The sequence below is a fragment of the Euwallacea similis genome, chromosome 12 (genome assembly GCF_039881205.1).
Source record: "Euwallacea similis isolate ESF13 chromosome 12, ESF131.1, whole genome shotgun sequence".
Taxonomy (NCBI): Eukaryota; Metazoa; Arthropoda; class Insecta; order Coleoptera; family Curculionidae; genus Euwallacea; species Euwallacea similis.
In genome coordinates this window covers 5,217,928-5,233,811 of record NC_089620.1, presented here as the reverse complement: position 1 = coordinate 5,233,811, position 15,884 = coordinate 5,217,928, and the positions used below count along the sequence as shown (strand labels likewise).

Sequence of the window (15,884 nt, the reverse complement as noted above, 5' to 3'; positions counted from 1 at the left end):
TATATACTGTTTATAAATGTTTTCTGCTTCTATATCATTTTCTATATAATCTGGTACTTTTTTACCAAGAAAGAAATCCCAATACAAATTATGTTTCTCTTGATCTGTAAGTTTTATATGTTCTCCTAATTTTTCTACTTCAAGTCCTGCTTCTACAAACTGTGATATAACAATAACAGCAACTGAGACAGCAGCACCAACTGGACCAGCAAATTCTCCTACTACTCCAGTTTCTAGACCTGCTACTGACATTGTTTCAGTAACAACCGCAGGTACATCTGCAGCTATAAAAATGGAATTAGTTGCGATGTTTAGGTCAGCAATCTTTATATCTACAGGATCTGTTGTATTCTGACGAGCCTTTATCGACTCTGCTAGCCCTAAAAATGCCGCAAAGTTACCTATAGCACGTCCCATAACTGGAGCAAATCCCTTCAACATCTGAGAATCAAGCTTTGTTCCTAACTCTAATATCTTTCCAGAGATTTTTTCACCAATCTTTGGCATTACCCAGAGATTTAATGCATCGTAGCCTAATCCCTCTATGTCTCCATTTGCTATATGCTTACCAACTAAAAATGCTGTAAAGGCAAGACCTGCACCTTCTGCTACTTTTCCTATTTTTTCTGCTACTCCGGATCTTCTCAGAATATTTTTCACTTCTTCTTTGTTCTCTATATTATCCTTCATTTCTTTCACAATATCCCTAATCTCTTGATCTATCGAATTTAGGTCTACATCCTTGATCTTTGCTACAAATGCTTCTTCAACATTTTTATCTATAATTTCACCTTCAGATATCTTCTGAGAAACCTTAAAAAGCTGATCATAAAACTCAATATTCTTTACTCTTTCTGCTACCTTGTCAGCATTGAATAACTCTTTGATACGCTGTTCTTTTTCCTCCTCTGTAATCTTTTCTTCATCAAACGAATCTATGCAGGCCATATTTACACTTCTTTCTCTTCTTGGTTTTTTACTTAGTGGATACTTCGGTGATGAAGGTTCTCCTTTAGAACACTGCCCTACAGTAGGTAACATATGAACTGAACTATGAACTACTTCAACAGGAATAAATCCTTCCTTAGTTGTCCTACTTGTTAAAATAAGTTTATTCGGATTATTAGATCCTTTATCGAAAACAACACCGATAAATTTCACCTCATCACCATCTGTTAGTGTTTTATAGGTAACACCTTCTTTATACTCTTCATTTATTTGATCATTTGCTTCCCTCAATAAAGCTTGAGCTCCTTTACCCTGCCTTGATGCCTTAAGTTCCAACCCTATTGGAGTGTACTCCTCAGCATTTCCACCTTGAGCCACAAACTTAATACCATGAACTAGCATGTCAATACGTTCTCCTCTACCGGTTTGAAACTCAGTTAAAACTAATGCCCTAGTTTCTGGTGATTCTTGTAATTTTAGGTCGCTATAATAACTAAATGCTCCATTCAATATTCCCTGGAAATGAGCTTCTTTATTAACGAGGCTCTTAAAAGGGAATATTCCTTCTCCAATTTTTTCTAATAATCTACTATATCCTCCTATTGATAAAGATTGGATATCTAGTGCTTTATCGAATGTTTCTTTTAACTCATTAGGGTAAGGAACTTCTTTGAAAGTACCTTGAAATCTCTCAGCTCCGTTGTTGTACTCTTGTAAAGAATTGTATTTTTCAGTCCAAATAGTAAGATATCTTCTAAAATCTGACTTGTATCTAGTATCAAAATTAAGATTTAATTCGACTATTTCCCTATTCCCTATTTCTCTATTTAATCTATCAAGAGGGAGCACTTCATTTAGCATGTTCAGAACATCCTTTCTGTTAGCTTCAACAATATTTATTACATAAACCAACTTCTCTGTATTTTCTGGAATGAGCACCATTGTTACAACTGCGTGGCTTCTATCAAGGTTAGTTGATAGTGCTTCTCTGCTTCTTTGAACTGCTAGACGTCCAGGTCTACCAGAATCGGGATGCGCTTCAGTAGGTATATTGTCTACATAGGCAAAAATGTATTTTTTAAAACCAGTTTCTAAATCTTCAACTCTATTTAACAATAGCGATTGCCCTAGTAAAAACCTACTGAAATAATGATTATCTCCCTTCTCCGGTGTACCAGGAAACGTATGGTAAATACGTTCTATATTATTTTTTATTCGTTTTTTTAGTGCGTTTGTATAAATTTCTTGCGTATCCCAATCATCAGAGGATTTTAGCATATCTTGAAAAAGAGGAATTATTCTTTCCCTACGATTCGATACCCTAACGTCAGAGATAGGAGATGGATTATCAAGATTGACACCAACACATAAAATGTTATCTGCAGTAGTTAAAACTCGCTGAACATTTGGTTGAAACCCTTGTGCATACTTTTCTGCTTGCTGTAAAGCCCTATCTGGAGTGGCATTAGGACCTGCCCCTGCTTTTAATTCAATAATAATGGGAATAGAATCCAATGCACGGTCAGGACCACGAGCTAGCAAGATAATGTCTGCATAACCCCTTCCTGCAAATTGCTCTGGGTAAACTCTAAGATTATACCTATAGTGGAAATTCATGAAAACACCTACCATAAATCCATGATGTGCTGCTTCACGTGCACTACTATCATAGATTAATGAGTTTTCATATTTAAAATGAACTCTCCCAATCTCTCTAAGAACCACCTCAAGAGATCTTTCAACTATTGTCTCATCAAAACCAGTTAATCTAGCTATATCATCTTCCGGATTATTCCATATTCCTTTTTCTATTTCATGAAATTCTTTACTACTGGCAGAATCAAGTATCTCCTTAACTTCCATATTAACAAAAATACCATCCTTTCCTTTGTAGATCTGTACTAATCTGGATTTTATTCTATCTTGAATTTCATTCTTAATATTTTGCTCAACGTTCCGATCTCTAATCTTACTCCTATCTATATTATTTCTTAATATGTTCTCCAATTCATTAACAGTAAACTGATGGCCACGCTTACCTTCTGAAATGGAAAATAGATCTATATTATTAATAGCGTCTTCAGCATTTCCAATTTGACCATTTTTAACAATAGCCACCTTTAAAGTTTTCGAAGTATCAAAACTAAAATAAATCTTTTTAATATTTAACTTTTCTGCAATTTCTGTATCCAGCAAAGTAGAAAAGCTCCCTAAGAAGAAATGTGTAAAAAATCCTGCTTTTTCTACAGAGTGTAAATAAGATGGAATCTGATCCACAAATGATTGAAATCTCGGTTCAAAAGATTTAAAGTCCTCATCTTGCTGGTTTGTACCAACTTCTTTACCTGCTTCCTCTATTAATAACTGTATTAACTCAAAGTCTTGTGGCCTTCCTTTACCCATGACTTTTTTTAAACCTTTCGCAAGCTCTATATCATTATCAACAGTACCTCTCTCAAGACCAAAGTTATAATGATTGCGTTTACCTGGTGCGCCAACATGAAACAACTGTATTTGAATATTTCCATTTTCATATCGACTTTCAGCTGCACCAGAAACACTAACCCTTGCTCTGAGCATTTCACTCATTGCTCTTATTTCAGGCTCACCTCCCCAAGCATTAGGTTTCCGCATGTTCTCTAAGTAATTCTCAAAATTGCCCTCAACAAAACCTCTAAACTCGTTTCTATGAGAACTTATATAATCAACTACTCGGTTGCGAAATACATTTCTTACTAAGTTTGCAAATGTATCATCATAATTGGCAGTACTTAAATTCTGAACCAGATTCTTAATATGATCTAAATCTCGGGTTACAGCTTCTTCATTTCCAAACAAAGCTTCATACCTTTGCTGAAATAGAGCATCATTGTTTCTGACAGGTATTAAGTAAGCCATAGTGACAGACCAAAATAAGCAACTACCATCCCCTGGAACATCGATTATTTTAAATCTATTTTCACTTTCGGAATCAACATCAAACCTCCGATAACGCTTAAATTGAGAAAATCCTTTAGCTTGCTCTATATACCGCATTTCATCCGATAATTCGGTAATCTTTGAATTAACGCCTTCTTTTTTTAGATGATCTGTTGGATATTGTATCTTAAACATAAAACCCCCTTCATTACATTATACTAAACCCACTATACCAAGCTTATTATATAACAACCAGAAATATCAACAATAAAAGCTATTTTTACCCATATACTAACTTATATATGTAATACTTGTATTATAATGCAACACCTTTTTGACAGAAGCTAAAGTAGTAACAAGAAACCATCACCTGCTTTATAGAATTGCCTTATAATACCTCTTAACTACCCAACTCTAATTGCTCACATACTTTTCTTAATTTAACCTCAGTTAAGCTAGTACCTAAATCACCTCTACCAAGCTCTTCAGCTGCAGACTCTCCATATGCTAGAAACCTATTTAATGAATCAGTATCTCTCTTCTCTAATACAGATCGTATATACTCTGCTTGTCTAGAACCCATAAATTCCTTGATTTGATCAGAATTAGCTTTATCTAATATCGCCCATACCGGTGCCATACAACCTCTATCAACTAGAGGCATCAACAACCTTCCTTGAAGTACGGAATCACTCTTCATTTCTTCATTTAATAATAAGGCACGATGGCTATCAAATCCCTCTTTCGTCCACATATGCACAAAAAGTTTTACTCCTTCATCTACGCTAAATTCTGAATAGCCTTCTACTTTTCTTATATACTTCAACCAAACACAATAATAATCTCCTGAAATACTACTTGGCTTTAAGTAATTAAATAGTTCTCGAAATTGATCAAAGCGAAATGCATTCTGTAACGTTTTTAAACTACCATAATAACGATTTTCAGCTAAGTCTCTTTTTAGAAGTTCTGGATATTTATCAGGATTTATTTGGCTAAAACAAAACTCGAATATTTCAGGATAACTATTACAACGACTTCCTGCTGCATATACTGCTGTTTTCATGAAGATTTCATCCTTTTTCTGTGCACTCATTTCACTTTCAGGCAATGATTTTATTTTATTCCAGAAGAATTCCACTGCCTGCTCTTGCTTAAAACTCATAGCACATTTAAGCCCGTACTCATATGGATGACAGCCATCTAAATTTAATTTAGAGATATAACCACTAACAAAATGTGACCAAAACTGCGCTAAAAGACCAGATCCGCAACACCTAACTAAGTGCTCATACTCCAACAGACTACTCTTACCTTGAGCTGATAGGCTTTTTTTTCTTTCCTCAAATAAAGCAATAATATCTTCTTCTAAACAGTACCGACAGGCAATCTTGTAGCTAGAGTTACTAAAGGGACTACCTTGCACTATCAGCTTTTTGCCTACCACCTGTCTATCAAGCTTAACTCCGTGTAAATTATCTACTTTTTTCCAACAATCCTCATTAGATAACACCTGCGCAAGAAAATTGTGTCTCTTTTTACCAGCCATTTCGTGCAAATCCCAATTCGCATAGCACCAACGTTCAATTTGAAAAAGCTTAGATACTCTATAGGGATCATCCTCTTTAATAGACAAAAACAAAACTTTTGGAATATCTGAACGCAGCATAATCACCCCTCTATCAATGGAAAAACATGGAAACTGTTACACCTAACATACACTTGTAACTTGATACCATTTTAAGAAAGATATCCCGTTTCTAAGTTTTGTCAATCCTCAATTTGAAAAATTTTTTAGACTTGAATAACTCTCAACAAAAGCCTCTTAATATGAGAGATACATGACGTTTTGTTTATTTTAAACTCTGTTTTTTATAAGTTTATCTTAATTATTATTCTAAAATAAATTAATATTAATTTAGTACCTTATCTTATTAATAATTAAATAATATAACCATTTCCAGTGGTCAAAAACAAAGGCCATGAGAACAAGTTTTTTTGGGATGGGTTGGTCTACCATGTGTACCATACGAACTTTTTAATATAGTGATTTTGCTATACGCTAAAACTATCTATATTGGCCTACTTTTACTAAATTTACGTACGAACTATTTACCTAACTTTATTGCAAAAATTTCACACCTTTATTTTTACAACGCTGCTTTTATTTAATTTATTCTCATAAAGGTAGGTACTTTTTTATGGTTTTTGGAAAAAGTTAACAACTAAGTTTTTTGTGACGCTAATCGTAGTATGTTCATGCTGAATTATTCTATCATACCATTACACTATTGGACCATACACCTAGTGCTAGAGGCAAGGCATGATGTATAAGTCATATTTTTCTGTTGATTTACCAGAATATATCCATATATTCTTAAGGGTATAGTGAGTAATAGCGATGACTAATACACCAAACAGTAAACAAAAGTTTATAAATATTTGTTCAGGGTGGTCGGAAGTCGATTATTGGGGAACTGAAAATAGTGGTAAAAGGGCTTCTTTTAACAATTGGCCAAGCGGAGATGATAACGAACAAACCTCTTCAAGTGATTCAGGTTTGTGGACGACAAATTCGAGCTGTAGCTCAGTTGACTTTTCTTTCTTGAAGGAAGACTTATCCTTAATGAAGAAGGAGGTATTATTAACTCATGAAGAGGCTTTACTAATTAATGAATTTTGTGAGAAAATGGTAAGCGTAGGGAAAAAAAATGAACAAGAGTATAAAAATGAATTTTGCAGGGGAATAAAAAGTGAACAAGAGTATAAAGGGAAATCTAACCAGGAGAAAAATTGGACAGAGGGTGCTTTAGGAAATATTAAAAACTTGGTAGATGAATATCTGGGAAGGGGAATAAAGCTAGATTCATATTGTAATGATAATAAAGAAACTGTAGTAGACTTAATATTTCAAGAGATAATAGGTATTCTTGAAAGTACTACGAATATAACTTCCGGTAGTGAAGCACTTGGATTTGGCTCTCTAGGCTATGATGAAGATGAGGCAATAAAAATTGAAAATATAACTATCATACAAAGTGTTGTTTGTCAATTACTGCTAAGAGGTGGGAGAGTAAAACGACATCTTTTCTATCATGACAGAATAGCACATGCAACTACTTCATTCATGGGTAATGATCCTTACAAACATCTTGATCAATATATCTCTAATGAATATGAGGAAATTAAAGAACAACTAAAAAACATAGTGTGTGTAAGCATTGTGAACAAAGGCAACCAAGCTCAAGAGTATGTGTTAGCAGTAGAGATAGATAATGAGCATTTTTATGTAAAATGTGCGCAAGATAGTATTATTGAACCTGCGAAAATTACGAACAATATTGGTTCTATATGCTCTAATACAAGGGATAAGGTTGAAGAAGTTGTGGGCGATCAGGAAAGTAAAATTCGTCAAAGAATAGAAGATTTAAAAACAGAAGGTCAAAAAATAGCAGCTCTAGAAACGGAAGGTCAGGAAACAGTAGATCTAAAAACATTAGCTCATAAAATAACAGATCTAAAAATATCAGCTTATAAAATAGCGGGGCTAGAAAATACAGACCAAGAAACAGCAGATTTAGAAACATTAGCTTATAAAATAGCAAATCTAAAAAAGGTAGCAGATTCAAAAGGGAAAGATCAAAGAATAAAAGAAATAGAATGTCTAGAAAGATTATCTCACAAAATAGAAAATCTAAAGACGGAAGGTCAAAAAACAGAAGGCCTGGAAATATTAGCTCATAAAATAGCAGACCTAAAAACAAAAAGTCAAAAAACAGAAGATCTGGAAGTATTAGCTCACAAAATAGCAGATCTAAAAATGTTAGTTCACGAAATAGCAGATCTAGAAGCATTAGCTTGCAAAATAGCAGATCACAATATAGCAGCTCAAAATTTAAAGGTTTGCATATTACAGATTGGAAAAAATACAATAGGATTTGAATGCACAGAAGAAAAAAGGAATTATATAGACCTCGCTGATGATAGTGATATAGTGCTAACTTTCTATACCAGTCAGAGGGAGCTGGAAGTTAGGTTATATCCCGATAAGCAAAATAAAAATCTAATAAGGGTAGAAGTAGAAGATCAAGAAATGTGGGAGGAACTGAAGGATTGTAACGAAGAAATAGGAAAAAATTGCTCACTTGGTGGATATTCAGTACACGATGCTATTGAACAAGGACATTTTAAGAGGTCTGGAAAACTTTGTCAATCTTCCGAAATAGTTAGTTCATCTGCTAAAACTGTAAATAAAAAGCAACAACTATTACAGAATTTACGCAATATTGAGTCTAATATTGTAAAAAAGGAGAAGAATTTTGACATAAAAACTCACCTGGTAGAAATCTTTAAAACTTTATCTAGGTTCTGTGAAGAAAAAGGGGATATTTCTAAAACAGACTTAGCTAAAGCAGCAGAAAAGGAAAGTAAAAAATTGGGGTTAGAAGGTAAATATAACTGGAGTAAGATTTTTGGTTTAGAGAAAGGAGTTATTGAAAAAGCAGAAAAACAAGGTGATAAAGAGCAAAAATCAAACATACCTGATAACTTCTATGTAAAGCAAGCAATTGCAGATGGAAACTGTTTTTTTTATTCGTTTAGACAAGGACTGGAACAACAATTAGGAATAAGAGCTACTGTTGAGCAATTGCGACAATATTGTAAAGAGTTTGTACAAAAGAACCCACCAGAATGGTTCATAAATGCTATTGCTAACAGTCATGATAATAATGGCGCGGTGCGTAGGGAAACTCCAGATTTTTATACAAAAAATATTCTAAATAACAACAGATGGGGTGATCCTGAAGTTGAAGGTAGAATACTTTGCGGAAAGTATGGTGTAAAATTGCATGTTGTAGAGGGCAATCCATTACATGCTACTGACGAGCAACAAGATCCATCCTTGCATCAACTAATAGATAGTTCAGGATCAAGAAATGCAGGTGAGTACAATAGGATAGATTATAATGACAATAATGTCATACATATAGTAAATAAGGGACATGATCATTTTGAACCACTGCTTAATAGGAATAAAATCTTGGCAAAATGCTATTCAAGCTCACCAAGGTGTAGTATGGACGAGTTAAAGATAGAATCTCACCGACATAAGGTACTACTTGTAAGTGGATCATAGCTCCGTATATGACTTGTTACACAGCAATGATGGAGGAAGTTTATTTAGAAAGTTAAAAAAAGAAATTATTTTATTTAAAAAGTTTACTTAGCACTTATGAATTTTCAAGTACGCTTTCAGATTTCGATTTCTATAGAGTTTTTCTCCAAACCTACTATTAAAATATGCAGCTAAAATTGGATACATTTTCTACCACTGTTGCATCTGATATGCTAAAATCTTCATCATCTATATTGATATTTTCACATAATTGAGTGTCAGCTTCTGTAACATTGATTTGTTCTTCTACATCAATTTTAAGTTCTTCAACATCCTTTGGCGTGGCTCTTTGTAGCAGCTCCTTCTGGCACATACTCTTTCTGTTACTTTTATAAATTAAGACCATAGAATTTTTCCAATTGCTCACTCCACAGCATCGGTATTTCTCTCAAATCAACTAATTTCAAATCTCTTGGCTGTCTTCCATTTACTATGTCTTCTTTAATTTTTGGTGCTAAATAATTTAATCTTAAAATTTGTTGTATTCGTCTTGTACCTATATTAATTTTCGCACTCAGTTCCTTCACACTTCTATATTTTCCTTCCTCTAGTTGACGTTTCCACGAATGAGCTCTCACCACTGCTTTCAGTAGCGCATTGTTTGTTTTCCCTTCTGGCTCTATTACTGTGCATTTGTTTCCTTTCTTTTTTATTGGTATAAATTCCACCTTATCCTCTAAATACACTTCTATTTCATCTTCTTTTACCATCACTCCCTTTATTAACTTTTTCACTACTTCTTTCTGCTTTCCAAAACTTAAATTTTCCCATAACTTTTCAATTTTTTCTTCGGTCTTTTCTTTCCAATTTTCATATAGCTGCTCCGCTTTCTTCATTACTTCTTTTTCTACTTCTCCGGCTACTACTATTCGATTTATTGATTCACAATTCTTTCCTCTTAAATGGTTATTACATATATAATATCGGTACCTTTTATTTTCTTTTTTTGAGTATGTTAGCGTCATATTTACACTGCAGCTCTTGCATTTAATTATTCCTCTAAGCAGCGCTTCCTCATATTTTGCTTTTCTATATGGTTGATTCTTTATCAATTCCTGTGCTTTTTGCCATTTTTCTTCTTCTATTATTGCATCGTGCTTTCCTTTATATTGTTTGTCATAATGTCTGATTTTTCCCGTATATATTGGATTTGTTATTATTCTCCTCACCGTGGCCTTTTTAAAGATATCTGATTTCGTTCTGTAACCTTGACTATTCAATTCCCTTGCTAATTCTGCCATTGACTTCAGCTCAATATACCTTTCAAATATATGCTTCACTGTCTTTGCTTCTTTTTCATTTACTATTAATTCTTTATCTTTTACATCATACCCCAGCGGTAAAGTTCCTCCCATCCATAACCCTTGCTCCTTTGATGTTGCTATTTTGTTTTTTACTCTCTCGACTATCATTTCTCTTTCTAGTTGTGCTGCTCCTGATAACACTGTTTGTACGAACTTTCCCATTGGCGTGTTATTGTCAAATATTTGTGTTACTGCTATAAAATTTACTCTATGCCTTCTAAAAAATGACGTTACTTCTATGCTGTCTTTTGTTTCTCTTGATAACCTGTCCAGCGTATATACTACCACACAATCTACTTCTCCTCCTTTAACATCTTCAAATAATTCCTTTATTGCTGGTCTTTCTAAATTCTTTCCTGAATAGCCTCCATCGTCATACCTTTTTGCCAATACTATCCAAGCTTCTCGGCTTTTTATGTATTTTTCACATGCTACTCGCTGCGCATCAAGGCTATTAAACTTTTGTTCTAGTCCATCCTCATTTGATTTTCTCGTATATATCGCACACCTTACCTCTTTTAGCATTTTATTCTCTTCAACTTTCATTTTTATCACGCATCCCAAATAATAAAGGTCCGTTATAACTCATTCCCATTATTTTGCCTGCTACTGCTGACAATGACATGTAAAACTCTTCTTTGTAGATTAAACCCTTATCTGTTACCATTACCGCATGCGTCTCTTCCCCTCTCTCTAATATCAACTCTGTTCCTGCTACTGGCAGTTTGTCACTACTTATTCTTTTTCCCTTCTCTAGTCGATCCGCTAGATACTCTAGTCTTTTTGCCCCTTTTCTTGATATTTCTCCATACGTTTTCTCCTGTAACCTATATGCTAACCTCGGTATCAAATATTTCTTTGAATATCTAGGTGCCTCTTCCCCATATACCTTTTTCCATATTTTCCTCAGCTCTTCCAACGCTTTTTTCTCCAAACTCATTACTTTCTTTTCTATTTCTTCCTTTCTTTCCATATTTTCAGCCTCTCATAATTTCTCAAATAACTTTTCTATTCTGTCTGTTTCTTTCTTTAATATCTCGGCTATTTCTTTGTTATTTTTTGCATAATCCATTGCTGTCATTCCAAATTTATCTGCTTGCTCTATTTCTGCTCCTGCTTCCACTAACTCTTCCACTATTTCTTTTTCACCTACCATACATGCAAGGTGCAGCGGTGTGCATTTACTTCCATATTCTTCCGCATTTACATTTCCTCCTGATTTTATCAATTCCCTCACGATTTCTAGACGTTTCTCCGTTACCGCCAGGTGCAGTGCTGTATATCCTCCTACATCCGCTGCATTCACATTCGCTCCTTTTTCAACTAAGAACCTCACTGTTTTTGCGTCTACTGCATAATTCAGTTCCTTTTTCGTCTCTTTAATATTTTTAAATGAGTTCTCTAATAATGACTCCTCTTTCTTACCAAGCTTTACCATAATCTACCCCACCTTTTTTTAAAATTAAGTCCCTCCTTTAAGCCTTCATTCTCATCACCTCATCTATCATTTCATTTACTTGGCTCATTATCTTGCTTGCTAAATTTTTACATTCTTCCTTTATTAGTGACTTATCTTTCTTCCTTATTTCTCCTATCTCTATTATTTTTAACTCCGGTAAGTGGCTCCCATTCAACATGTCTGCTATTTCTCCCACTAGCCTCTCTATTCCATAGCATGTCAGTTCTCTACTTTTTGTTATTCCACCTTTCTCTCTCAAAAATTTACTTGCCTTTTCACTCTCTTTGCTATCACATAGACGATACTTTTCACTTTCCCATATGTAATACATTGGTGTTGCGCCGTACTTATTCAGTTGATTAACTTCAGCTCCTGCTTTTACCAGCTCTTTTATTATTGCAACTCCTGCTCCTATTCTGCATGCAGAGTGCAGTGGCGTGCATCCAGCGATATATTGAGCGGCATTTACTTCTGCTCCTTCCCTTAGCAGCACTTTTACATTTTCTAAACTTTTTGCGAATACTGCACAGTGTAGTGGCGTATAACCATTTTTATCTCTTGCATTAACCTCTGCCCCTTTTTTTATTAATAATCTCGCTGTTTTGTAATTGGAGATTTCTACTGCTTGATGTAATATCGTCTCTCCTTCTTCATTTCTTTCATTAATATCTTTAAATCCGTTACTTGATACTTCTTTAAAAAACTTACTCTTGCTAAAACTCATACTTACCTCACAAAATTAGCTTTTCTAGCGTCAGATAAATTTCTTATGTTTACCTGCTGCTATTCAAGTCATGTCCTTTTTAGTATAAGAAAGCAAGTCCTTTTCTTTTTATTTCATATACTTTAACCTATTATTAATATAATATATGAGTATCTAAATATAAGTACTTAACTTATTATAGATATTACTTGGCTATTTTTCCAACTTCTGTGCAAATGTCGATGTTCGTGCCACTTTAGTACTCCCGGGTAAAATACTAAAATGTAATTTTCTAATTCGTGTATTGAGTCTTTTTGCTCTTTATCTAAATCGTTTTTATACCTAATATTGTGTTCTGCTATAACGTATCCTACTATTTTTTGGTCAATGAAGTTCTTTGTTTGATAAAAATGAGTGACGCTAAACCTTTCTAAAATTGGCTTATATTTTAAATTCCAATGTTGCCCTGAAAGTTTATCGCTTCCCAATACAAATTTATTTCCTTTTTCTTCTACGCTACTTACTGGAAAACATGCGTTTATTTCTCCTAACCTCCAACTGTCCGATAATACTATTTGTGCCTTAGCAAACTTTATTTCTGGTAATAAACTTTGTGGTAATGGATATAGTGCTTTTAAATTGTACCACTGATGACTCCTTTCATAGATGCCTTTGTAATCCTTTGTGTGAGTCTCTGTTTCCCCAAGTACTGCTACACCTAATCGATATATGTCATTACTAAATGCTTGCTCATAATGAACACGAAAAGCACTAAACTTAAAACTTGGATTTAAGACTTTTAGCTCAAATGTGTTCTTTCTACCAAATGACAGTACTGGTCCATCTTTTTCAACTTTTCTACCTGAGTAATCCGATAACAAACTTCCAAAAAAGCTTTCATCTAAAATAAACCTATCAACGTTGTAGTAATCATTAAACATCCTTATTAGCCTTGATCTTGCTGGTAATGACAGCTTTGCCAATTCTACAACTGCATCTATAAAAAAGTCATTTGGCACATCCTTTATTCCAATTTGCAGCTCAAAGAAGTGTTTACCAGGTGGTTCTTCGATAATTGTAATATCTTCTATATTTGCCCATTTGAGCGCTATTTTGAGTGATGCTGGGGTTCCTCTTAAACGCTGAAATTTTACTCCTTCTACTATAGCTCTTCTTTTATCTTTTACCCAGCGTAAGATTTCTCCCAATTCATATTCCTCAATCAACCACGGCAATGTTTCTCCTTTTAGGTTGAACTTAAACCCTCTTATACAGCTTGGATCAACCTTATAATCTATTGCATCAACCAGTGCTTGCTCTTGCTTTGTTGCATTTGGCGGTAATAGCATTACTCAACCTTTAAATTTCTCAAATTTGCACATTCATTTCCCAGAACCACAACATCTTCTTTTGGTTCTATTAATTTTACATTCTCTACACCCTCTACAAATAGATTCGCTATTATCCAAGATCTTGTTACACTCCACCCTAATCTTTTTGCTAATTCAAATTTCTTAATAAACTGCTTCTTGATTTCTTCCTCTGATATTAAAGGACTTATGCTCATTCTACTGTGAATATCTATTTCCGTAATATTGCAACCTATCACTGTTACTGTATCGGTTAAAACCCTTAAATCATCTCTAGTAACTTGCCTTGTTACAATTTCTAGTAGCTCTTCTGACACTATGCTAGTTGTGGATAATTGCGTTGATAAGATTGAAATTTGTACTTTCCCTGGTATAGGTGATTCTACTAATGCATCTTTTACTCTACTATCTGCTGACAGTGCATGATACCTATAATACTCCTTGCTCCCACATGTGCTCCAACCCATTATCTTTGCTTTAATTCTTTTTCTAAATCGTTCATCATTTTCCTCTTTTTGTCTCTCTACTCCATAAAATTCAGCCAAATTATCAAGATCTTCTCCCGTTGCAAACTTAAGTAAATTACTTTTTACCGCTTCGTTTATCCTTTGTCTGAGTAAAAGTTCTCGCCATGCTGCTACCTCCAGAACTTTCATTGCTGGATCCGATTCTACTAATCCTGAAAAGGTTTCATCTCTACGGACCAATTCTTCCTTCATTCTCGAAAAGATTTCTTCATAACTCAGCTTTTCAATAATATTAGGTGTCTGCATTTCTAAACAACTATTCCTCTAATATCTATGAATTTACCTTCTGGAAGATAAATACCTTGAAGTACAAGAATCACTTTTCCTTCTTTTACTTCTGTAATTTTTACTTTTTCTAACTTAAATCTTTCCTCCCACCTTTGTAGAGCTTCTGCTACTGCTGCATAGATTTCCAAAGTTAAATCTCTATTTATTGGCTTATCTACTAATTCAAATAGTCTTGACCCATAATCTCTCCTCATTATTCTACTGTTAATAGGAGTGGTCAGTATATCAATTATCGACTGCTTTAAGTGCTCTATTCCTTCTAACGTTTTTCCTGTTTTAGCATCCATTCCTTTCATTTTTCGACTACTTTAATCTTTTTTATTTTGAAAACACACTTTGATTTTTACTTACTACTTGAAAACTACAGGACGCCACATCACCTGTTCTCGCTACACCAATACCATTTACAAATACGCTGTTTGATCCTTGTGTTAGTGTCTCTCCCATAGTTAAGGTATCACTTCTACGACAGACAGATCTACCATTAATACGCACATCTTTACTCCCGCTTACGCAAACATGAATAGGTACTCCAGTACAATTATCACCTGTACAAACTATAGCTCTTCTCATGTCAATTTAAATCTATTATACTTCCTTTCAGTTTTATTCCACTTTTTGTCATTTCTATACTCGATTCTCCAGCTTTCAGTGTTATTTTATCTACTACTTCAATCTCTAAATGATGTTTATCTTTATCGTATGACAACTTTGTTCCATCTTGAAATGTTAAGCTACTCACCTCTTTTTTATTTTCTGGAGCAGAGTACTTTTGTTGATATATTCCAGGAAGTACTACTCCTAAAGATAATTCTCCCAGCGGGGAAAGTATAACTACTTGCTCATCAATATCTGGCGGAGACCAATTTCTATCTTTTCCTGCTTTGCTTGTTATCCATGGCAACCAATCTGTTAAAAATTCCCCTATTTTAACTCTTACTTTTGCTTTTTCATAATCTACTTCTTTTACAAGCCCTATTCGTACAATGTTTGCTAATTTTCTTTGCAGCTCTGAAATAGCAAAATTACTCTCTAACATTTTCTCCTATTGTAATCGTATGTGGCTTAATCTTATTTTCTGTCCATATCGATTTACCTAAATAAAGCTGATGACTCCACTCAACCAACCACACCAAATACGCATCTAATTCGGGTCTAAATCCGTCAATTTCCGCAGAGATAAATTCTCC

At 34.2% G+C, this 15,884-nt stretch overlaps 1 protein-coding gene across 1 annotated transcript; it reads right to left on the bottom strand.

Moving 5' to 3' along the window:
- Window positions 1–9,372: 9,372 nt before the first annotated feature.
- Window positions 9,373–10,872, bottom strand: LOC136412532 (putative DNA recombinase). Its single transcript, XM_066395610.1, has one exon. The coding sequence runs from the start codon at window positions 10,870–10,872 to the stop codon at window positions 9,373–9,375; it is 1,500 nt and encodes a 499-aa protein (XP_066251707.1).
- Between the last annotated feature and the right edge of the window lie 5,012 nt (window positions 10,873–15,884).